This window comes from Trichoplusia ni, chromosome 19 (genome assembly GCF_003590095.1).
Source record: "Trichoplusia ni isolate ovarian cell line Hi5 chromosome 19, tn1, whole genome shotgun sequence".
Taxonomy (NCBI): Eukaryota; Metazoa; Arthropoda; class Insecta; order Lepidoptera; family Noctuidae; genus Trichoplusia; species Trichoplusia ni.
In genome coordinates this window covers 2729143-2755857 of record NC_039496.1, presented here as the reverse complement: position 1 = coordinate 2755857, position 26715 = coordinate 2729143, and the positions used below count along the sequence as shown (strand labels likewise).

The following is a 26715-nucleotide window of genomic DNA, read 5'->3' as shown; positions in this document are numbered from 1 at the left end:
CTTTGTGACGTTGGGGTCAACTGTTATGACTGTTAAGTAAAAATGTGTTTAATTTGTATTTATACTATAGAACAAAATATTGACCAATATTTTTTAAAGACTAGACCTACTGCAAATATAAAAGCTTCTAATAATATTTATTTTCTAATTTAATGTATCGGAATAATCACTAAGACATTCGAATTTCATATCAATCAAGCCAGGACGGAAAAAAAGCAAGAAAAACGACAGAAACCCTTTCCATTCTAAACCAAAAACCCGAACTACAACAAAAATCAAGTAAAATAAAACGCGAACATTTTAATTTGTGCTAAAAATTACGCTTGTCTACAGGGCTTCCGTTTCCTTTGCGTATTCAAATGACGTCTCAGCCGTCCGTACAACGCTACCTTGGTTTGTGTATACTGCTTAGTACGAAAAATAAATTCTGGGTAGTGACAATGTATTCTGTATTCATAACGCAACAGACACGTTCCAGGTCTTTTAAATGGTTAGACTGAGTTATGTAGGACGAAACAGGGAAGTTTGGGAAGCAGTTTTAATAAAGTATGATAAAAAGGCTATTGTAAAAATAGGTTTCATAACAGGATTTTATTTTTATCTTTACTTTTTAAGATCCTAACATTTGAATCGCAGTTTTTCTTTGATGTGATTACAAAATTCAATTCTTTTTTTATTATTTTCGGACTAAAGTTACTTAATTTTAACCACTTCCATTATATTTTTCGAACACTAATCCCAGTCCCCAAACAATGTTTACCTATTACTTTAGCAGTAATCCTAATTCTTACTAAATACATTCACGTAATACAATCAGACATTTTTACGGCAACTCATTATACAAATCACAAGAATTTCTTTGAGAGTCTACTGTTACCAATTACAAAGTTGTACGCAGTGTATCGCATCCTCAGGGCAAAGTGACGTATACGTCAGTCCGCTCCCGTTCGCTCCCTATTCAGTACCACGCAGCCTCTTGCCGAGGTAACATCGTTCCGCGGTAGTTCTTCAACCCCCCCTCTATAATTATTTGCCTCGTTCGACCGAACATTGTCGTGTGGAGTGCAGTGTGTTATCGTGGTAGTGCTCTTCTATATTATGGCAGCCTGGTAGCTATTGGACTTATGGGTTTATATGAAAAATGTAAGTACATAATATTATTTTAATAAAATAAAGTCAAAAATAGTTAATATTTATCTTTCCTATTTGAAAAGACGAAAATCTTAAGGCTTCAGTAGAAAAGTTACTTCATGAATTATTTATTATATTTTAATTATTAAAAATATTAATACATATTATAAGATTCTCATACTTGTAAATAATCGAATCAAAATTTAAAATTATCATAAATGGAAAATCAAACTAGTCTTAAATATTTATTTGGGATGTAAATCTCTTTAGACAATTAGTGGTATTAGTCTTGTATAAGCCTAATACCTAAAAGTACATAATATATTTAGAATAATAAATTGGACACTATTTAATCACGAATAGAACTAAATGACCACTCCTAACTTGACGCACCTAGCACATCCTAAGTGTAAAAATTAACTATAGAAACTCCACTTTTTCTAAAAATATCAGTTTGATTCTACATCATAACATCGCTAACTATCGCTAATATAAACGCTAATAAATTATTAAATATTTAAAGCAATTTTTACCAATATTCAATCAAATGACACTTAATAATCTAGTGATAGAAAGAACATCAGACCTTATTTAATTACAAAAATATCCTATCAACAAAAAATACCAGGAAATAATGGTATGGCTTTTTTCAATAATTAATCTAGACATTTTAATAACATATACTAATATTTAAAAGAGGTACAAATGATTAACAATACATATAAAACTGGAAAACGAACAAACATCTAATAAAAACCATAAAATTAAAAGACGTTTCCTTGAAATCAAAGCTAAAAACAAATCAATCATTTTCACGGAAAACCGTTCTGATAATAATTGCCCTACGGTTTTTTATTGTCACTCCAATAATTATGTAAGCCTGTCAATGAAGACTCAAGGGCAGGGCAATCGTTACCAATAACCTTGCGGCCTATAATAATGATGATAGCTTTTCAGTGATTGCCGAACATATAACAAGTTTATATCGATCTATCGTATTTATTTCAAAAGCTAAACCAATATAAAGATCAACGATGTTTCGCTAAGAGTCCTATTTCGTAGGATCCGTCACATAGAACAGTTGTTTTCAATTCAATTAAAGTTCTTGCAGAAAACTAGAAAAAATACAATCATTTATGTAGAAAACTATGACAGCAAGATTAATATTAATTCTACTGAACCAAAGTCTGCTTGCCGTAAGAATCGTTCAGTGGAAATTCGAAATCTCTACATTGGAATAAGGCTACTTCTCAACAAATAAAAAAAAACACTTTTGAATGCTACCATAGACCAGAGAATATGTATTATTTACAAACTATCCATATAAACTTAAGTAATTATGTTAATGAGGAAATAATTTCAAGAAATACGGAAAGAAATGCGGAATCTCGGACAGCTGTTCAGATATGAAGCTCTATACATGGAAATAGTGGCTCTACCCGCATATTAAAGTATGTAAAGTCCTCAGAGTGATACGTGTAAGCCTTCACTTAATCAGGAGATCCTTGTATAGACTAATTTATTAAAACAATTTTTTAAGAAATATTCCATTTCCTTAAAAAAATATTGTAGTGTAATTTTAATCGTTAATAATATTTTGTCACGGTAAACTAAATTCATTATTTTGCAAAGATTTAATGGCTCTCAGGGAAAATTGGTCGTTTCCAAGAAGTGATTGAAACCGATTATATTTATAAGGCTTTGTTTGAACACGTGTATCCAGAGGCCAATTTTAAATCAAGAGCCTTAAGTTAACTCAAATATCTTACGCAATTTCCTACCCCCATAAAGCACAGGCATACTTCCATCTTTTTATAACGTTTATATGGACTTCATGCGCACTGAATTCAAATGCGAAATTGTTTACCGTGAACACATAAATATGAAAAATTCTTTTTATGTCATGTTGGTAGTAAGGATTTACTGTCAAGATCCGCTTTTCGCACGATATGTAGACAGGTCTGCTGTGGATTTAAACTTTGTTACCGAAATTGTAATCGCTTAAGCCTGTCGCCTAAAAATGTGTATTTATTTTTTATTTTATGAACAACCTTGGTATTTAGTGAGGATATTTTTGTTTTTCCTTTCAAGAATATTCTGTTGGGAATATTTTATTTTCGCAAAAAATATGTCTCGCTCTGGTGATAAATAAGATGTAGGTGTCTGGGCAACGTTTGCCGAGTCTTTTTAAACGTATCTAAAGTTAGACTCTTTCTCAGAAAAAGGCTACATACTAAATATATATTTCAATGTATTTTATTTTTCTTCTGATCTTATAGTAGGCATTTACTCTGCGTCTGAAAGCTGAATATTTATGACAATTTACGATTTAGCCTTCAAGTATGTTCGAGCCTAATAATATAAAACTGTCGGCAAATTGCGACGCTTTCCCCAAACTTTGGCCAAATAGTTACTAAATTATTCCCTCCCCACTGGTGTGAGCGCCAGTTTTTATTGAAGTCCTACTTTGACAGAAAAAAAACTTTTTGTAACTTACGCGAAATAGGATTTTTAATTAAATAAAAATGGGGGTTGTTTTCAGTCTTTTTGTGATCAATTTATATGCATGTAATTTCCTATAAAACCATAGACAATCTTTATTATAGAGTAACAATTCATGTACGAATGAATTAAATGGCACATATACCTATATAAAAAAATATCGAATGACTTCTCCCGCTTTAGGTCGAGCAGAAAGAAGTGTAAACCATTCCTGAATTACAAAAATACAGTTTCACATTTTCCATTTCAAAAACTCTTGCCTATCTAATTACCACTTGTCACAAATTCGAAATATCTACCTAAAATTATAACAAAGACTGATAAATATTAAAATAGGAGTTTGTAGAGTCCTTAATTATACCTTAGTAAAATAAGTTGTTCTAACAGTGTTGAAGTATCGATTTTAAATTAAATACTTTGTACATGTTTTGTATTACAAACTAATGGCCGTGTCGCCAGCTCTGTACCCGATATAATAATTAAGGCAATTACGTATCAAATAGGTAATTTAAATAATGACCTAGTAAGTAACTTGTCAACTTGGGGTAATACGGCGGTATTTTGACACGTATAAATGGAATTAGTGATGATTTGAAAAGTGTTTGTACTTATAGTGTCATCATCAGTACCACGAGAATAATGTAGAGGTATTTAATAGCTGAGAAATAGTGAATAGTATGGTCAATGTGGTCCCTTTTTTGTAGAGCTTGAGATTTTATAAAAATATATTTAATGACAGCATTTTCACCGTTCTTGAGTATAAAAGCGTGAATTCATAAATGTACGATACCGTATTCTATATATTTCGAATCTTTAACCTTATAATAACGCCAATAGCCATATCGGCCGCATGGCTTAAATAATCTCACAATTCTTATTCTGCTTCCGAATTTCTCGGCTCAAGACTTGACCCAAATGCTACATAGCCGATATTTAATTTGTAGGTGGAAAACTGTTTGCCTCATCATTCATTATGAGAACTTCTCACGAACTGTGCTCGTAGCTGGCATTCATACTGAAAACTAGAATATTTTTCAAGGTGAAAATGAATAAGCGTCTTTGCGAAAGCGTGCCTTATTTGAGTTGAGTCTTTTGAACTATTAGTCAAAAGTAATGCCTTCAAGTTTTGTGATCCGGAAGAATAAAAAGACGGTATAATAGAATGATGACATTTAATTTCATTTATTATGTACTATCGCTCATATCATATAAAGATATGATTACATTTTTGGATGTCTTGAGCTTAATGCCATACGATGATGTCACTAAATTTCTTGGATTTAAGAGCAATGATTAATAATTACAAGATTATTATTTTTCGATAAAGATTTTGTGTTAAACTACTGACCAAAAACCCCCACAATTCGCTATCTTGAGTCACCTAGATCTAGTTCACGCATTATGCGTTCAAATTTTGAGATGCTTGACAAAAAACACGCTTAAAATCATTTTATTTTAAAACTCTACATTTTTTTTCAAACTTTAAGTTAAGATATGTTCAAATATTACACTTAACCAAAGGATGCAACAAACAAAATATAGAGCGATAGTAGCTCACGATTCAAACGCTACAAACAGGAAATGTCATGATGTTGCACGTGCCAATTATCTCGAAACACTCGAATGCTCGGTATTTCAACGTATGAGATGTCAACAAACGGACAATGACGTATTTCCACTGCAAGTCAGTGAAAGGATCTTTTGAATGGAGGACAATGTGTTGGTATCCAGTTTGTTTCCTGTAATTAGTACTTATATGCCTTCAGTTATTGTAGTGAGCTGTTATGGTATATAATTAAGTAATATATTATTTTTAAATTTGTTTTGGGAGTCACACACGTCTTGCAAGTGACAAAATGTTTTATTCTATTAATAGTTTTCTGAAGTACCGTAATAACAACAAAACTAACACATAAAATCCCTGGATACTATGGCTTAACAGTACATAAGACTACTCTACAAACTGCGGACTCGACAAAACAGCAAAGTAGCGTGAAAACTGCAGAACACATTTTTATACAACTATTTTTTACTTAGCAAACCTTACGAGTATTAATGTCTTGAAGCTATTACAGCATGTTCTCAGTTCGCAACGCAACGCAGCTCGCAGCCAGAGCACAAAAGTAGCGAAAGCCAAGCCAAGCCAGTATTTTCTATACATTTTTTGCGGTTTAGTAGATAACCGCAACTTGCTTATTACGTAGTAAGTAGATGTGCTTTTTGCGAACTAGTTCCTGACCCACTTCAGCTTTCGTGACGTAAATCGAAAATGAAATTTTATTCGCGATGCCTGGATATTATGGCATTATGTTTTCAAACACCTACTGGCCGGTTTGAAATTTGCTGAGAATATTCTGAGCGCGTGATTAAAGCTGTTCATTGAACTCGGATCTATTGAGTATAGGTAATATCATTGTATCTACAAGGTATACAATCTGACTCTTTTGTTCAACAGATATTGCGTCGAACTGTTATTAAATAGCATCAAAACAAAAGACGCTTTGATATTTTACATTTATAACTAATCGATTGCTTACTACATGGTTTGTAGCTTTCCTTACTATAAATCTTCCAATATCTACACTTATCTATAAACCATAATCGTAAACGCTTATTTACTCGTTTCCTTATTACTTAATAGTAACGGAACCGTGAAGCTAACACATATAAATACAAATCGTTCTACGTCACAACATGACATATGACAGGCATATAAAAATGATATATTATTCTTGATATTAGTTCATGTTGTCGTAAGTCCAAAAAATAAAGAGGCTAACATGAAACTTGAGCATTTAGTAACAACAAGCCGCACGCTGAAATGTTCTGGTGAAAACGATCTCTTTTTTTTCCTTTAATAAGACTCCCACATTAAGGAATTTATCCTCTTGTCGTGTAGGTTTCACAAATATTACGAAATGCAAACGCATGCATAGGGATAATACGACATTACAACAAAATCATCGAAATGTTACTGAGCGCCACGCCTTTTCACAAACGTTCACTTAGCTTGCTGTGAACATTTTGCCGATCAGAACGCCGAGCATTAGCACGAACATGGTACACGGTAATGTTCGAGAAAAGCTCAAGCGTGTCACAACCATACGGAGAACCTTTATTGTATTCAAAGTCTAAGATCAAGATTGGGAACGGTAGTAACAGTAGTAAAATAGGTGAACGGTCATAAAATGTGGTATTTTATTTCTTCACAAAATTAGGTTAAGGTTTTGTTGTTCGTATTTAGCTGTTACCCTAATCTGTTGAACAGAAAAACAATGTAGGAAAACATACGGTTTCATTACTACTCGATTTTCGGTAAGGCTAAAAGTTGATTATAAACAGGGTTCAATAATAACATGTTTTGTACGTAAGATAGAATTTTTTTTTAATAACTTTAGTGATATGATTAAAAAATTAAATGGGACGGAACAATTAGTAGGAATGTTTTTTTTAAATAATTTAATTTAATGCAGTTTGGCTTAACCAATTTCATACACGAAAAATATTTACTAAAATCTAAAACTGGATATAGCAAATTAAATCAAACCAAGTCTTTAGTGTGTACATATTACAGTATACTGTAACGAATCAAGCTCTCCAAATCCACTCCCAAAATTGAGAATGGACTCATTTTTCTGTACAATCACAGACATATTGAATACAGAAAGATGTTAGAAAATACAACGAATACCTATATTCAAGTCGCTTTATTGAAAAATATCAATGCAGATCTATTGGAGTATCGTAAGACCAGGCAACAATAGGAACAGGACAAAGACCAAATTTCTCCCTATATCTATCTTTTCTAAAGAATCCACAATGTCCAATCCCGTAGGGTTTTGAAATTCTTGATAAATGTCTTTGACCAGATTTGATGTCATTAGTTAGAGTGCATGTTGTATGGACAACAATCCAGCATTGAACGATTGTTTTTGACTGCTAAAATAGCCGATGGGTTGGTCACCACGCCAGTCTCACTATGCGCAACATGTGCCAGGTTTGATTGCCGCTTGGTTTAAGCGTTTGTGCTTTTATGTGTTACTAGCTGTTGCCCGCGACTTCGTCCCCGTGGGTAGAAGATATACTCGTAAGTCATGATTTATACCTGCCCTGTTTTTTTCACTGTTTCCATTGTATCTTCGCTCCTATTAGTCGCAGCGTGATGGTTTATAGCCTTCCTCGATAAATGGTCTATTCAACACAAAAAGAATTTTTCAATTTGGACCAGTAGTTCCTGAGATTAGCGCGTTCAAACAAACAAACAAACTCTTCAGCTTTATATTTTAGTATAGAAGTATAGATGAATAGCAGCCGGGTGGATACACAACGGCGCTTAGTGGCAGGGTTCCGTTTTTGCCCTTTGGTTACATAAACCTACTAGTAATACTTTGGGATCAGCTAAATTAGAGCTAATACTATAAGCTACAACAATCATATCCACTTACCTAGTAATTAAGATTGAGAGGAGAACTATACCTAAGTACTAGCCATCCGTCGTTTAATTATTCCCCATCTTTACTTTTTTCCATTTTCTCTTAAATCCGTTTAAAATTTCCTTCTTTTCTCGTAATTAAATCATTTACATCATTTCGACCGCACTCAGACAATTTAATACAGCCTGCAAAATTAAAGGACAAAAGAATTAATGTCGATCCGATTTGCATATTTACATTTTTTTAAATAGCGGTTCCATTTAAAAGCCCAAAAAAAAAAAACTTTTAGACGCAACAAGGAACATGGCATTCTGACGTCCTAATTAAAATATCCAACTTTGTGGAATAGCGCACTTTGAAGAGTTGAGGTATTTTTTTTAATCATTTAAATCCACTTTCATTTGTCGTTCTTTTTTTTTACTTTTTATTTTTTAGACCTAATTTTGTTCTTAGATGTAAAAAAGGAGTTGTTACACAAATTTAATAAAAATAATTGAAATTAAGAGACATCGACCCGTAATATGTATTTAGAAATCGAACAAACTTTATGACCATCATATATAAGTACCTATAGATTTATATCGTAGACTGCAAATCTCAATCCAATCACAATTTATACCTGAATTGAAAATATACCTAATATTTGTTCGTATACAAAATTTGTTTGTTAAAATAAAACATGTATTTACAAAACTGATTTTGTTACCTTTCCTACTAATTAAAAACCCTATTTCTTTGACTAGAGAACGTTATAATTAAGTATGAAAACATAATTATACAGAAACCATTAATTTGATAACCTGCTTCGTAATTATGGAACCTATAATTGTTATTGTTTGAGAAGGGGTGGTCCTGAGTTATTTTCCAGTCCTTTAATAACTTATGTCTTACCTATCGCCAGTCTCTGGTGAAAGATGCTAGTTGGCTTCGCAACACAAATAGGCAAAAGAAAATGAAATCGACCATTGTTAAACTTCATTTTTTATGTTATATTTGTTATATCAGCGTCTAGCTTACACGGTTCATGAGATACAAACTTATCACAGACAGACGACCTTTTTACCCTTGTATGAATTTGAAACTCCAATAAAAACAAGAACAGCTACAAAAACCATATAATAAACGTCAGGTCAGCTAGCACATCAATAATCACAAAAAAAAATAAAGCAATACAAATTTATTTATTTAACACCCAGACTAACAACTAGTCGTAAATTAAACACAGAATAAGTAATGAGGTTTAGTATATACGATTTCTGGCTTGTTAAGTACCGCTTGGTGCCAAGGTGTCACTTCGTAAGATCTACATGTCATTTGAATTACACGATGGTACTGCCAGAAAACGCCCGAGGCAAATGGGTTAAACAAATCCACAAAAAAAGTATCTGACACTGACTTACGGACTTGTATTTAAGTAATTTAAACTCGGACGTACCCACTCCCACCGCGCGATCGAAAATAGAACTGTCTAACGTATCTGGATTTAATTTAAAGTGGGTGTCTGTCACGAACATTTAAATAGTTCAAAAGTCCAGAATAATCAATGACTTAAAAACTTTTCGAAATTTTTGTTGCTTTTTTTTATATTTCTGAATATACGCAAACTTGAAAATATTTTCTGATATTCATTAATAATCTTAATTTGGGCATTGTTTTCATTTATAAAAAAGGTGGAATAACTTGAATTTGTTATGCCGTCTATTATTAAGATAATATAAGATATATTTATTTGTAAGAATATGGTAATTGAGATGTTATAAAAAATTTCGCTCCATAATATTCTGCCGTTTCCGGCGTACAAATATTTGAGGTGTATAATATAAAAACTGTTGGTAAAAAATAACCAATTTATGAAAGTAAAAAAATTACAAATTGACAAATCGAAAATTTGTTAAATGTTTGCTGCTAAATATTTTTCGAATCTGGCAAAAACTTATTAGTTCTAGAACCTTCAAACTTAATTTATCTAGCAATCTGAAACGTTTATGAAATCCATTTATCACGCTCGATCAGGCAGCTGTGTCTCACAACTCTTTATCGCGCAGACGTTGAAAAACCATCTTAGCAACATTCATCATTAATAACTTGTTTAAAATTTGAGATTTTCATGGAAGAGTAATATTTTTGTTTTTAAACCAAGTAAAATTAAACAAGCTAGAATGGTGATCAATATCTCCCTATATGGAAAGAGGTCTGTGCCCAACAGTGGGACATTATATAGGCTGTTATTATTTATTTGACCAGCTCTGGTCATATTATTAGAGAAGAATAAAACAATTTGACACTTTTAGAGCTTTTTTCATGAATACTTCTTCCTCCTTGGAGGAGGAATCGGGTTGTTCAAGACTCCTTATGTGTAAACCTGGACCGCCGTGAAACGTTTCCCGTATTTAGTCAGGGCGCGGCTATGCATAGCAATTCTAGAGTATCTTGGTCTCTACATTAAAGTCATAAATCCTAACCTAAGGAACTAAGTAGGTAATTGTTTTACCTATGAGCAAATTCACAAAATGTAAGCAACTTATTAATATTCACAAATGCGATCCATGTAAAAGGCAAAAATATTGTGTTTTGCTTAGGAGTATAAGAACAATATCCTAAAAGCGTAAGTAGATTTGTTTTACGTGTTTTATGTGATTATATTTCAATCTCAAGAAACAGTAGGTAAATAAACAATTGAATATTTACCTCAGCATTTTGATTGTGGAAATGTGAATTCTGTTTCTCTGGTTAATGGAATTGTCAATGTTAATGTTCGAACTTTAACCTTTAGGAAACATTACAATGTCGAATTTAGTACTTGTACCGTGAGTTGTGGGAGTGAGACGTTGTTATTCGACGTATAGTGGCGTCTCGTTCACACAACACAAGTCTGGCGTTAAGTTCTTATATAAGGCGCGTTGATTTCTCTAAATATAACAACACTTATAGGTCAAAGGTCGTAAATTGATCGCGATTTACGACCTCTGACTTACATTTACGATTGAGTTTTGTTACATGATCGATCGACAACGGAATCGTAGGATTTCTAGAACCATTACTTTGATTAAAATATTATTATAGCTAGATCTAGAAAATGGGTTCTAAGTATATTTCTATGAGGAATTATTAAATTATAGGAACGATGCAAATCGGTTACAAAAAGACATTGTAGTTTAAATATAATCACCAGTCTCAACCGTGTTTTTATACTATAACAAAAGATTTATAATTATTCTTTATTTTTTAGTAAAATTCACCACAAAGTACAACCCGAGAACATCACAACTCGTTATCCTAAAAGTTATACAGTACGTTCAAAACGAACTGTCATTGTGTATTCCAAAAGAAGATCCAGTGACCATCACCGTCAAATAAAATCAAATTACATATTCAGATAGAGGCCGCATTGGTACAGGAACCTCCATCATACCCTTGTTTCCATGTCCTCTGACATCCCGTCAATTTACAAGTGAATACAGAAATAATAGCGCCGGCAGATCAAAAGATTCCCTTTCAACAAAACATTTTATTTAAATGTTACTTATAAGTATATTAAACATGAAACCGACCGCAATATATTTCGCGAGAAACATTTTTCCAGAAAACATACTTAATAGCATTTAAGTCTGTAAATGGTCTTATGAAATTAAATATGTATTTTATGAAGAATACTGGAATTTCAATATAACTTTTTCTCGTATTTCTTATTCTTCTTTGTCTAACAGAAATCTATCTCTGAATTCTATGAAGGTTTTCCTGAATAAATAATGGCACTAAAGTTCAGACTTGTTCACCTTGTTATGTAAGGCTTTATAAACTAAACTCTATATTATATTTTGTTTCCAAGAATTTCTGGCCTCTTTTAAGTTCTGAATTAAAGAACTGTTTCATTTTATGTACCTGCATATCAGAGTTCGTATACGTATAAATGGAAAAAAAGAATTAATACCTCTTTCAGTGAAACGTCGGAGACACTTGCATGGAACGTAATAAACGTGTTTTCAAGAATTTCAGAAAACAGAATACTTTGACTTGAAATAAAAAAAGGTATACAATTCAAAAGTTCAAGAAATCAAACATATTGTTAAAGCACTCTCTACTATGCCAAGCGTTTGCCAATGAATTCTGTAATCCCACTTGAAAAGGAATTTAACGACACACCTCAAAGACCATTTTTGGAAGTGTACTCTTTATGATCAAAGATTTGAGTCAACGCGATATTTGATCAACAGTTTTTTTCCAAACCCCGTCCCATATTTGTTCACACCTTTGTCAACAAAACTTCTTACTTCTTTATTTGCATGTAACGCGTGAACAAAGGAAAATCCGGGATTCGCCAAGTGAAACAAGTTACATTTTTTTTGCTGTAGTAAAGCTGATAATTTCCTAAAATCCCTGTTGTACGTTTGCGCCTCACGTTTTGTCGGAGAAAAATGAAAATGTACATATCTTATGAAGTACTCTCATATCACGTTCGCTACGTTATTTCTCAAACGTACCTACGAATAGAATTTCTTCTATTACTCTAAAAAGTTTTGTAGAATAGTAATGTTCAGCAGTTTGCAGTATATCATTCGAGATTTTTTCGAATTGACGTCGACTGTTGTGTTGATGTCTATGTGTTCATTTAATTCAAATGTTTTATTCATGCAAATCATTTGAAACGCTTATGAACAATCATGGCGGCCAACATCAATTACGTTTTGTTCATTTAAGTAAATCATAGGCTGTTAAATTTTGTTTCTACAATGGCGTTTATTGATTGCTATTTAATGGAGTAGGTAGTTTAGAATCTGGACTGATAGAAAGTATTTTGATAGTAACCATCGTGAGAATGATGTTATACGAGAGTTCGACTCGCGATCCCGCCATGTCAGCTCATGATTACTGACTCCGGTTGGGTTAGCCTAGTCGGACTACCCCAATAAATACTCGTGAGTAAACCGTTATCATTTAATAGTCAGAAAGTATATTTCTCGAAAATTTCTTACTTATTGTTACTTAATACTTAAAAGATCCGAATAAGAGTAAGTTTATTAAATCTCAACAAACTGCCTTTCAAACCGTAATAGAGTTTGAGTCAACCCAAAAACTGCTTCAGTCAAAGAAGATTGATCAACCTCCTGAAAGAAAGAGTTTGATAACTTGATAAATAAGCCTTGATGTTAGGGGCTATCTACAAGTTTGAATTCGTAATTTGTCTCGACTCTAAGGCCTGATTACTTTGCAACATTCTGTATGAGAATTGTAAATGAGTTTACTTCTTATAACTCGTCATGCATATGTTATTTTGTTTCTTATGTTTTTATTTATACTCGTTTCTTTCGTTTTAGTTATTACATATATATTATTTTATTATAAAAATAGATATAAATAAGTGTTTAAATTTAGTAGCGTATCGTAGATTGTAAAGCGAAATTACAGCTAGGTTATTTCGATTTTCTCTGACTTTTACTATCGGTGATAATTTCTAACAATTCTCCAAAAAAAAAATATTACGTTCTTTAAGAACTAAATCAATATTGATGAAAAACAGACCTTCATCTGACGCAATCGAGTACAAATAAAAACAACAGCAAAACGAATAACCAATGATAAAGAACCTTCTTTTATATCTCAAGTTCCCAATTTAAACGTTTAAAAGAATCTAATAGGTTTTAAAACTCAATCATAAGTGAAAGCCGTCTAAAGGGATTTAGCAATTCAATTCAGATTATCAAGTCTTTATTACTCCAAGATTGAATTGATGTAAGAATTTTATTTAAGCATTTATAAAGAACAAATTGAAAACGTCGTCTGTATTTTATTTGTATAAGATTTTATTTTTGAATTCGAAAACATCAATGTTTTTTTTTTCTTCGTTCTATTATGAAACTATCGGATAGCAGCGAGACGCCGATATACACATAAATCATTTGACTAAAATCTGAGAAGGTCAAATGTTTTTTATCTTTACGCACCACAACCTATTCTTTTAAATTTGTAGATATCAGCGTTAAGTAAACCTTTTTCCTTAATTAAACACCAATTAATCACCACACCACACGACAATCGATATAATAACCAACCATAACAAAAATGCCTACCTTTTTAATAACTTAGTATTATAAACCCGTTACCGATCGTAACGAGTTTATAATAGCTTATTCACGACGCGGGTCGCATCAAACTCCATTATCCCTCATATTGAAAACCGTACCTCGGAATATGTAAACTATCTAAACACTTACCACTAGTTGTGGCTTTTCTCCTCCGGCTAGCAGAGTGCCTACTTAATTTCTCATACACCTAGAATCACGCGCCGTCATATAAAATGAAAATTGCCCCGTACAATTTTATAAGCTGACTACCATGCAGGCTGTAAACCACAGCCTCGAAACTTCGACCGTTGCCAACGGAAACATTTCTTATTCAGAAACACGCACGAACCAATTACGTACATTTAAATTATTAAGTAACATATCTAGGGGCAATCTAAGTTGGTCAACTATTTTGTGCGGTTGCTTACTCAGTGTAAGTATCTCATAACACTACAAGTTTCTTCATTACATAATATCATGTTCGTGTATTCTTGTTCCGTAACGTTGTATTTTGGAATCGTTTAAGACAAATCACTTTGACACTAACGGGCTCTGATAGCAGAACCGAGTTCAAAGCCATTTCGTTGTAATCTACAGCATGAATAGGCAATAGCGTGAAATCTATACGATAAATTGTCGCGAACCTAATAACCTTAGCACTTTTGGGTAAGTTAGATATTGAAATTCAATATGCGTTTGAAAAGTAGATTGAGATCAAATGGAAAAGCTTCTAAAAGAAGAAAAACGAGTGAAACTTAGTGTATTATGTTCAGGTCTTAGACTTTTTAAGAATTGATCTTAAGAGATTGACGTTGTTTTTGAAAATTGATTTTTATTTAACTTATCAACTGTAAAATGTGTATATCTATCGCTATAAGGCCTAAACACTGAGAAATAGGTATTGTAGCGTAGCTCTAGCTAGGAGTGGACCTTGATAGGCTGAATAGATTGTTGATTGAGGTTAAAAAAAAAGTAAAGTAATTAATTCTAAATCCAAAATCTCCATAACCACTTCTTGCATCTCTACTTTGGTTTAAATAAACTGTAGAAAAAGGTTTTAATCCTTAATATTCTTTTTTAAAGGTAATCGGCGAGCGTGATGCGTCCACGCCTGTGATGTCTCTAATATGCAGTGGGACGGACTCTACTTCGTGTTTCTAGCGTTATGCTGCCTTCACACTGCATCTGGTAATAACATATTCACTTACAGCCTTTTCGAACCTATCCGTGTATTAAAACCCTTTATAATCCAGTAAGCCTACAGACTACCTTTTAAAGGAATATTATTGTAGTGTGGAAGGGAGATGACGCTCAATATCGTGTAAAGCGCTGTCTCACTTTCACACCTGCAATAATTTTACTTGAAGGGTTATTTAGTATGAAGAACTAAAGATCTCTTTGTTCGTCTCTAAGGAAACCGTTTCATTGCTAATGTAAAAAGGTGGATAGAGTAAATGGCCGTAAATGAATTACAAATGCTTATAGTTAGCACTATGCTTATCATACTTAAACAATGTTACTAAATAATGATGAAATATTAAAAAACACTATTAGTTTTGGCAGTTAGTGCATAGCATGAGAAAACGCGAAATTGTAATTGAACACTGAACGCTTTAAAATCTTAGCGAAAAATATAGAGCAAAGTAAAATGCACCTAAATATTGGATCATGTAAATAATACAGCTTGCATGCAATTGCACGATTGCCAAACTAATTTGCAATACATTGCGGTACCTTAATAAGTATTAATCCAAATTTTTCTAACTAAAACACTAATGGAATATTAAAAAAATAAAAGTCGATTGGTACGAAACTTTGCAAATGCCAATTACATAACCGAGGTTGGAGCTCTGTTGCATCCATACTTTATTGATACGGCGGTCAGCAAACCAATATCTTGTTAGTGTATCGACTTTTGAATATTTGAAACATTTGACCCGTATTCACTGCATATTGCTTTATAAATTGTGATTTAGATAGGTGGCCGGATTCGTGAATTCAAGTTTCATTTTTTAAATTCTACCTTACCGACGAATAGCATTACGTTTACTAGAACAATATAATATATACTAAGCGAGAAACAGTTGACAAATAATCATTTGTAGGCAGTAATTATTATCCTTCAACATTTACACTTAACGGGTTAAGTGCACTTAGCAATCCGTCGTTGATTCCCGTAAGCAGAAAAAATAATTGTAATGCACTTTATCCTACCTTCCATGATGCTCGGTGAAAGAGTCCCCTTATAATCTAGGTACTATAATGAAGTTACTGACGTAAAAATGATTTCTATTCATTCCGCTACTCAGCAAGAAACGCACTTTATCGTTCTGTTAGAACACAAGCATTGAGTTCTAAAGGAACTGTTTTAGATATACCTACCAAATAAATTATGTGACTATCATTATACTAATACTGAAAAAAAAAGGTTTTACAATTTTATACTGCGGATAGATTAAGTTTAAATAGTATGTTAGACTTTGTGTGAAATTGAGCACATCAATCTGTAAGTATGTGTGTTCATTCACGTTCTTACCTCTTTAACTAAAATAAATAATAAAGAGTGTGCATGATCCAAAGCGGACTTCGCAGAGTTTGAGCAAAATATCCAGCCAGCCGGAGGTTTTTCGGGCGTTCAGTTGCCAAAGGATGGCTCAAAGTCACGTCCGAGACGTATGTACGTCCAAGAGTGTGAACACCATACTACCTCAGCACTACATTGAAACATTAATCCGTGTGACGTCACGCTGATGGGCATGTCCGACAGTTTGATCACAGCTTTATATTTTTTTCTTACTTGTGAATAAAGGTACCCATAATTTAAATAATAATAATAATAATAATAATAATAAAACTTTATTGGCATGAAATGTACAAAGCATACAACAAAATATTTAGTAAATCTAAATGAGGGTATACACAGATATATAGTTCTTTACCTCCCGTGCTAGTCAAGACTGTGTTACGGCAAGGTAAGATTCTCGCTCCAGGAAATACCAGTCGTATTCATAAAGACTTACAGAACATTTTTCTATGAATGTTCTTTCTATTTGACTAATGAATAGAATGAATGCCGATAACAAAGTTTGCACAAACAAGTAGTATATGCAAAATAGGTGTAACTACAAACTTCTAAGTTCAGAAATTGTAAGTTTAAATTAAAAAAGACATTAAAAAGATGCTTACAAAACAGTTCCTACCATGTATTTAAATTACATTTTTGATTTTATACGTTATATAAATTACTGAAATGTCAAATAAATTTGGTATAATATATTTAAGTAGAATATATTTAAGTACTTTCAAATGTTTAGTTTGTGTTTTAAACGAAATCTGCTTTTTTCAATTATTTTTTGAATGTTCAAATCAAAATTATTTTGAGACAAATAAACATTTCTTTCTATACGAACTTAATATCAAATACTATCAATTACTGAAGATCAAAGTAATACAAAAACATGAAAAAGAATCGAATAAATCGGATCAGAAAGCTCGAAGTAATCGGCGAATATACATGATTTATATATGATGAATATACATACCAAAAATATAAACTTTTTCTTTTTAAACTCTCTTAAAATTAACTACCTTTACGCTATTTCAATTACTTATCAACTTGCACATAATATGAATTTGCATTTCAGAAATAACCAACAAAGTATCTTTGTGGGCATTACGAACCTATTTATTGGGAAACAGCTTTAAAAAGGAGCTCATTTGCATCTACCGACTCAATTGGTTTAAAAAGATCTTTAAAATGTCCCAGAAAGATTTAAAGCAAATTATGAATCAAACGTTGGCATTTGTGACATTGCAATAACTTTTTAAATAAAACATTGTGTTTTTTAAAAAATAATACAAACAAATTTTTGCAGTCATATTATCTGTCTTTCGCATATAATGACAGCCTCTTCGTTATAAAATTTAACAATAACACCAATCTCTATAAAAACCACTGTTAGGCCACTCCAATCATATAGGAAAGGTTTAAGCATTGATAGCAACGCTAACGCACAGCGAGTAGGCGATTTCAGAATTCAATATTTCGAACCCATTTTACCTCACTTTGTTTTTCTCACGTCATGTCAATGAGGTCTAAGAATAACATAAAGAAATATAAAAGTGACTTTCGCGAAAACTCTTTTCACATAATTTCATTTAAACTCAGATTTTCTTTAAAATGTCTTTGTATAGGAAGTAATTTAAATCAAAAAGTCGTGACGAGAGATCCGAAATACTCTTAAGAGCTGAATTTGAAGATTCATCTAAAGTAATCACGAAAAGTTAGGAGTTAAAAGTTGGAAGTCAGTTATTAGATTTCGATTCAATAAATTATCTTGATGAAATTTCCATGAGATTACAAAAATACATATATGAAGAAAATCAAAATAGAGAACGAAAAGCAAAATAATAAATACGGATTACTTTTGCAAGATACATGATAATACCAGAAATCACAATTAATTGCTACTGCAAAATTTATAGTTTAACATAGAAAAATTCTCCATACCAAACATATAACTAAAAAAATACATCCAGGAACAAATGCTCCTTACCTGTCTACTCCTAAAGTACGATAATGATCTCCGGTCGTATGTTAAAGTAAGACGTATTTGTGCAGAACCGTTGCGCTTTCCTGAAGATTATCGAACAAATGTTGTCCGAAGACGCCGAAGCGATGAGAAGGACAGTCTCGCGCTGTCCAGAGAGATATTCAAAAACATCACGAAGCAACTCCGCGAAAATATCAAGCGTGAAGGGGCAACTGACAGAAACGATCATTTGTTACAGAGTAAGTATCGATTTTAGCGTCCGCAGTAAGGGCTGTTACACATAAACGCGATACGACGTCGTAACGGAACGCTACGCTGGCAAAAGCTCGTTTGTTTGTAAATAAATACTTGTATTTACATGTCATCGTAGATACTATTGGGTATAATATTAATAATTATAATATTAATCTGTTTAACTGTCAACGAGCTTTCCTGAAAATATTGAATACGTATTTTTCATTTGATACACAATTAGTAAGGAAGTAAGGAAAATTAATAGCAGTTATGATGATGAAATATGCTAGTAAAAAGTTTACTGGTAAGTGACTTCACCCAAGATTTAATTTTTTTTTCGAATGAAAATATACGTTTTTAATATTTTTTCTGTCTGTCTGACGAAATAAACAGTTATTTTGTCAAATATCTATTCCGACAAGATGTGATGTACAAATATATATACAAACTACATCCTCATATTTATAAAGCAACGTCACAAATTTTCGCTCTACATAACACGCTGCGGCGTCGTATTGTATTTGTGTGAACTGACCCTAAGTTTTGGACGCTCTCGTTCCTATTTCCATAAAGGAATATGATTCTGCTTACTATCGTCTCGGATTGGCGTGATATTATCAGATTTTAAACTTTTGCACGACTACGATCTTATCGCAATTGAAATTCAGAAAGCGTTTCCACTTTATTTAAAGAGTTTTAATGACCTGATTATTCTGCATTAATAGGTTTTCTGAATTTTCTGGTAAATTTTTTGCAACCAGTCCAATATTTGTTGCTTACAGTTATGTGATTAATTTTTAATTACTTTATACATCATGGTTTAATCAGGTTTCAAATTATAATATAAAGCTGAAAGCTCACAATTTTACTTAATTAAAAAAAAATGCATTTGGGTTTTAGAATGTATTTCTACAGTAATACCAATTTACCCTTGGTCTGTTTTATTATTCCGTTTGCAAAGTCATTAAAGAAACTTGAAAGTTCAAAAGACTAAGTAGCTAATCAACAAATTTAATTACCTGAATTCCGAGAAACGGATTCTAAATTTCTGTAAGATAGTTGTCTCAACAAACTAAGAATCGTAATTAAAATCTACCACGATCCTTGTCTTCGTAATTTATGTTACTTTGTTATAAATTAATTCTTAGCAGCAATAAAACAAATCATTTCAAAAGTATTAACAGATAAGGGTTTTATTCGTCGTTTCTAAAAAGGTCGCTTGCTTTGCATAGTAATTTCACTGACAGTATACAGTATACTTATACACGCAATGCAGATTACTCCACAAGTCAAGTTGTCTAAAAATAAACTCAAAATATAAAATTTTATTTCATTTGTTTTACACGACACCTTAACATTATTATTATTTGCACAGTGTTCGCTTCAGGCATATTCCACATTTAAAATTATGATTACTTTTGTTTTTTATTTACTTGGCAATAGTGTTTTTTTTTTCTTGCATTGGTGTGTGTGAAGTTTAGATAGTAGTTTTTGTGCTTTTTGGGGCTAGAAAAATCCTTATTTTAAAATGATGTAATGAAACCTCGTGTATGTCTAATATGCACTTGATTAAATCGCATCATTACAAAAATCGAATTTCATCTTTCCAAAAAAATCCCCAAAAAAGAATCCAATATCTAAATAATACATTATCTTTTAAACAGATAAGGTAGAAGAGCCACGGCCTTATGTCCCGTACCAGAGTTATCATGATCACCATCATGAGCACCACTGGGGACCATACTTCGAAGAGGAGAAATACACGCAAGTGACGGCCCATGTGGGCGCCGAAGCCTTGCTCAATTGTAGAGTCGTCATGCTCAAGGATAAGACGGTAAATTGTTAATTATATTTCATTAAATAATGTAGGTAAGGGGAAGTTTGAAAGAGGCGCCGTTTACAGAGATACTATGTGATGCCGATTTTCATGGTATATGCATGATATTTGGAGGAATGAGAATCATGTAGTGTGGAAGGTGTTGAGCTTGGATGTGGATGGATATAGGAGAAGAGGACGACCAAAGGAACGATGGATGGATTGTGTTTAGACAATATGGCTGCAAAGAGTGTTTCTTGTGAAATGATGTCAGATAGAAACCCCAAATGAAATAATTGGGACAAGGGCAGGAGAATGATGAAAAATAAATGAGGACTCTTATGGTTCGAAATGCAGGAGACCTTGAATAGCTGCGGATCACAAAGGACTGAGTTGATTGATTTATAAATTAAGATTGCTAATCAATCGAGTCTTGGATAGATTGCATTTTCTTCGGCTATTTTCTTAGTCTTTTCTACCGTTCCGTAACGATCGCTGGCCCACTTTAGGGAAAGCCTTCAGCGATTTCTGATATTATACATCAGAAACGTAAGTCCCTGATAAGTGATGGCTTTAGTCTGTAAGATTACTGCAAATGTCTATTAATGACATAAGATCAAACTTGACAAATCAAAGAAGACTTTGATAGCAGTATGCATGAAAATTCGAAATGTGGAAGTTTTCAGATCATATTATCGCTTTGGTCTATATTCAAAAATAGAATGTGGAAGAAAAAAAAAAAGATTTTTCAACTATTTATACGGTCAGAAATGAAGTAAGAAATTACGTGGGGTAGTGCAACCTTAACTGAAAAGGTCAGATTGAATTACTTATAGCTTCAGTGACGTTGAAGCGCTCCTAGAATGTAAAATCATTTTCATTAGACTGAAATTGTAAGTGGTTTCATAAGTCCTCCAAGTATTAGTGATTAAAAGCATAAGAATAAAATTGTATTCATTGTGGAAAATTGCTTTTTACAAATCGAATGTCTCAATTTAAACCGATTTTTTTTTATATAGATCATGTTTTTTAGTACAGGTGTCTGTAAATAAAAATAAAAAATATGTTTCTTTGAGTATATTTTATGTAGCTGAAAAAGAGGTTGTCAATCTTTCATGTTTGGGTCCTTTGTATGGAAATGAAACCAAGGGCTTTGTAAAATAAGAAGAAAGGTAGTATGTTTAGCGTAAGGATAAGGGCCACCTGTAATGAGGTGTAAGTTTAGGTAATTATGATACTTTTGGGTGTTTAAAGGAAATAAAGCCAAAGGTCAAGTCGTTAAATTGTTTTAATGAAATCTAATCGAGCATCACCTTTGTGGCGAAATTGTTGTGAATTTCAGTTACGTTTAACTACAAGTATTCTTTCTTTCGTATAATTAATGAAAACGATAAGTTAATAAAATAAACTAAAAATATTATTTTAATCCTTTTTCATTTTTCAAACACCGTCAGTATTATCTAGGACAAAACAAGTAATGATGTTCCGATATTCTTCCAAACTTAAAACATTGGTTACGACAATCTTGTATTGGAAGCAAAATTTGTACAAAACAACGTTTTTTTAATCCGTGTCTCTGAATAATTCTTCTTCTTCTTCTTTGTTCTTTAACCTTAATTATACGTTTTTAATCCAGGTGATGTGGTTGCGGAATACGACGGAGTCAGCGCAACTGCTCACCGTCGGTCCAGCGTTATACGCCGGCGACAATAGGATAGCAGTAAAGTTCCAATACCCGAACAACTGGAGGCTCAGTATGAATCCAGTGAAGTTCTCAGACGCTGGCCACTACATGTGCCAAATATCCACACATCCCCCCAGAACAATATTCACGAACCTCACTGTTCTACGTAAGTAGATAATTTATAATTTAGACTGGTTTCTTTGGCTCCTAGAGTAGTATTATTCAATTTGCATAAAAGATTCCGCTCTACGCTATTAAGAGCGATGTGACACTATGCTTAAACAACTGCAACAATATTATTATCACTTTTAGTCAAAAAATTAGGCCCATGTTGGCGTAATGGTCAGGGACTCTGACAGCTACGAGTAAGTCAAAGGTCGGAGGTTCGAAGTTTTCTCTATTTTTTGGGTATTATCAATGTATTTTTTTTAATATATTTAAGATTTTTGGTTACCATAGTATAGGCTCTGCCTAGTTTGAAATCAGATGGCCTTGAGTTGGTGTGAAAAAGTAGGATCTATTTGTTGAGCACGCTTTTCTATCTTTTGTTGAAAGCTTTAATTAAGAATCTCTATTGTGTGTTAGTACTGAGATTGAAAAGCTTCTTTCTCTTTATATCTTTTCTTTCAAGTTTGGTAAGGCCGTTTCGTTAAGCCTTAATCACATCAGGAAATATATTTTTCCACGAAGATATCTATTTTGATTGTAGAGGATTTTAAATTACTACAATTTCTTCAAAACATTTTTTTATATAATAATAGTCTTAGGTAAATAAAGGTGACTTCCTTTACTTAATTATTTCTAATTTTGTACCTTTCATGAAAAAGCTGTAAACCCCTCAGAAAAGCCTATGTTGTCTCTTTCTTTGTACAAGTAAATGTAACCTGAAAATTCTTCATTTTGTCGCAATAAGGAAGTAATTCAAATTTTCTGAGGTCCATCATATTATGAACCTGAAAATTACAGAAATACAGCCAAGTGTGAATTTTTTGAACATAAAGTTCCGTATACCTATTTCAACCTGTATTTTTTCATTTTAAACGTGTTGAAATTTTTCTCATGGATCACGTAATTCAAATATTATATTTTCTGTCCTATAGAATTCAAATACGACACAATTCTGTGTACCATTGAATGTCTCTTTTAGATTTTTTTTCTCAAAACAGGAATATAATTATGTACTTACCTTGACTTCTTTAAGTCTACGGAATTCTAAAACGTAACGTAAAAATTTCATTAATTTGCCAAGAAAAAAAACTCATCTTTCTTTTAAGTAGCTAATTAAATTGAGGTCTACCATTGCCTAAAAGAACATTTCTTTCAGCTCCCGTAATATCCATCAACGGCGACGAGACTCACGATGTCAAAGATAGATTTTACAAAGCGGGTAGCGCTATAAAGTTATCTTGTATCATATCAGAGCAATTCGAGTCATCTATACCTACAAAAACTCCACTAACAACACCTTTGCCTGCAACCACATTAGCACCAACTACAACAACTGAATTAACAACAAAAATGAGTACAATATTCAATAGAATAGATTTAATGATGAATAAGAGTTGGAGTGTAGAAACTACAACGGTTACAACTACAGTTAGTGTTAGTACTACTAAGAGAGTGCCGGTGACTACGACTGAGTTAACAACGCTTAAGCCCACAACGCCCCCGGTAGAGAATAATATTTATGGAATCGTTTGGAAGAAACAAGGGAAGGAGTTCACTGAGAATGTCACTTGGAGGAATACAAGGTGAGTTGAATAACGGAATGGAAAGATAGTGAATACATAATGTAGAACGAATCGTATAGTATCAGATACTGAATTCAGATCGTACGGTTTCTTGAATTTTGGTATTGTTGATGAAGTGTAACTTTGTATAAGCTTTTATCACTAGCTTTGATAAGTGTTAAAAGAGCGGTAAATGAAATTTATTCAATTTCATTACTTTTATAATTAAAGTTATCCTCTTTGACAACTTTTCCGTAACAAATTGTAATTGATACATTTTTTTTACAACGTAAGAATATATGATAACTTATATGTAGTTAGTAGCTAGTATATTTTGATTTAACTAGATTATTATGCTGTTGTCTTTATTTCAGTGCTACAATCAGCGTAGCGTCAGCATCACAAAACGACAGTGGGACCTACACATGTCACTTACAAAATCACTCTCAAGTCACAATAAATGTACATGTATTGATCGGTAAGTTTTACTATTGAAATCTTGCCTATATTGACGTGTAAATGATTAAATGTGTTGCAATACCCTCTTGCCAAAGTATTTTCGTTCGAAATTTTTATTTTAACCATTCTATTTTATTAAAATAAGATTCGATAAATTTGAAGACGACAAAGGTTAGATTCATCTTCAAAACTTACTTTTCTTAGATATTTAGAGAAGTGGGTTTAAGGTTAAAAATATGTTTTTGAAAAAAACTTGCTATTCATCAAAACAACAATAAAACTTCTATACCAAAATATAAACCATTTCAGTCACAACCACACAATACGTAAATCGCCCTCTACACACACATTCATGAATAAAACAAACACAAACTCGTAAATCATTTCCTTACTATCGATAATGCGGTTAATAATGTTCGTTGCGTAAGCCATAAACGTTTTATCATACAATGTACTGTAGGCAGAGTACACATTTTCAAACTTTTAAACAAGTTTTGCGGTGTGTATGCGGCTTTAGTTTTATAATAAAAACTCCATGCTATTCTTGCCGCAAAGTATTTCAATATTAAATGTGTGGACATTAGCTTGTGTGTTCTTTTTTTTTAATGTATATTATGGTTTTAATGCTGGTTGATAAGAAAAAAAAACATTAAGACCGGGACTCTGTGCATCATTCTTTGAAAAAAAAAACAAATTTACTTTTAAATGTATTGTGAAAGTTTAAAATGTTTATGCTATTAACACTAGCCGATTAAAGTGTTATTAAGTCGAGAACTCCATTTGAAATTCGAAATTGTTTGAAATTATTTTGTCGCTTAGAATGACGAAGACATTTGGACTATTTGGACAAAGATATAAATTAATAATTTATTGTTTCGGCACAACTTTGGCGCTGGTAGTTTCGAACAATATAATAGAATAACAGACATATTGAAAACTTTGGTGAAACTTTAATAATTTGCTTCTCTTTATCAGGCGAGAATCAGGCTGCAGTTCAACACAACACTGGGAACAAAGGGACACTTTTCTGGCAACCCCGAGACTTGACTTTGGTGTCTCTTGTTACTCTTCTTTTGTTTTACCCCTGATCGTTGAAAAAGTTTTTAATTATGATATCAAACGATTTCTCGTGAGTCGCGAACTGAGCACAGTTTGCGTCGAGGTAAAACAAATGAAAGCCTGGTTCCAACTATATTGCCTTTCAGGCTTTCGTAGTGTTTGCTGATATCGAAACTATAAGATATTTTTACAGAATCCAATGTACTTATAGACATCTTTTCACGTTATTAGTAAAAGGAAGAGAGCGAGGAGAGGTGATGTAAACTAATGTACATAAAGACGTAGGTTTACAATTAGCTGAAAACTGTCTGTAAAAATATTTACATGTAACAAAACGATATCTTTGACCATGAATTATTAGAATTATTTTAACATAAATGCCATGAAAAATTAGCTTAGAAAAATAAACGATCTTTTGAATCTGTTGTAAAAAATGAATAAAGAAAGTTGATTCGTTTTTAATCTGGTACTTAATTACTTTGTTATATACGCCGATGCAAAAAATACGAGTGATATATTAAAATTTGACGTTTCAAGACAACGCATAAAATGCTCATAAAAATATTGCTTTTTATGCAAGTTCTATCAAAAATGTGATTTAAAAAATGTACATATAATTTTATTGTTGGAAAATTTGAATATTAAAAATTATGTAACGAAATTAAATTTTATTTATGTTATTTATTTTGATTAAAACACATGGTGTATTTAGTTCTAAGACTTTATTACTACAAGTAAGTTTACCATTACGATGTAGACTGTAAATAACGATTTTGAAAATGGTAAATTTTATTTCGAAATACAAAATTAAGATCCGTGTAATATCTGTAGAAAATAAATTATATTTAAACGTGTATTTTAATACAAAATGTACAGTTAATGCTACTGACTTCTTAATCTAAGGAATAGATACCTTTCTTGTTTGTTATATAAACATAGGTATAAAACAAGGCGAAGCCAAAATAGTCATTTAATCTCTAAGATATTTTATATGTTGTTGCACATTTTTGTTAATAATACACAAATTTCTCATCTGTAAACAAAAGAAAGAC

The 26715-nt window shown here is 32.3% G+C and overlaps 1 protein-coding gene across 2 annotated transcripts; it reads left to right on the top strand.

Annotated features, from left to right (window-relative positions):
- The first annotated feature begins 559 nt into the window (after nucleotides 1-559).
- Nucleotides 560-26261, top strand: LOC113503465. 2 transcript variants are annotated; one of them, XM_026885446.1, is made up of 8 exons: nucleotides 560-1143; nucleotides 15212-15316; nucleotides 18750-18920; nucleotides 20580-20749; nucleotides 22368-22581; nucleotides 23740-24166; nucleotides 24520-24623; nucleotides 25580-26261. In XM_026885446.1, exons 2-8 carry the CDS (start codon nucleotides 15256-15258, stop codon nucleotides 25690-25692), a joined length of 1260 nt encoding a protein of 419 aa, XP_026741247.1. In that variant the 5' UTR covers nucleotides 560-1143; nucleotides 15212-15255; the 3' UTR covers nucleotides 25693-26261. The 2 variants fall into 2 exon arrangements, with proteins under 2 accessions (XP_026741247.1, XP_026741248.1); XM_026885447.1 differs by lacking the exon at nucleotides 18750-18920.
- The last annotated feature ends 454 nt before the right edge of the window (nucleotides 26262-26715 follow it).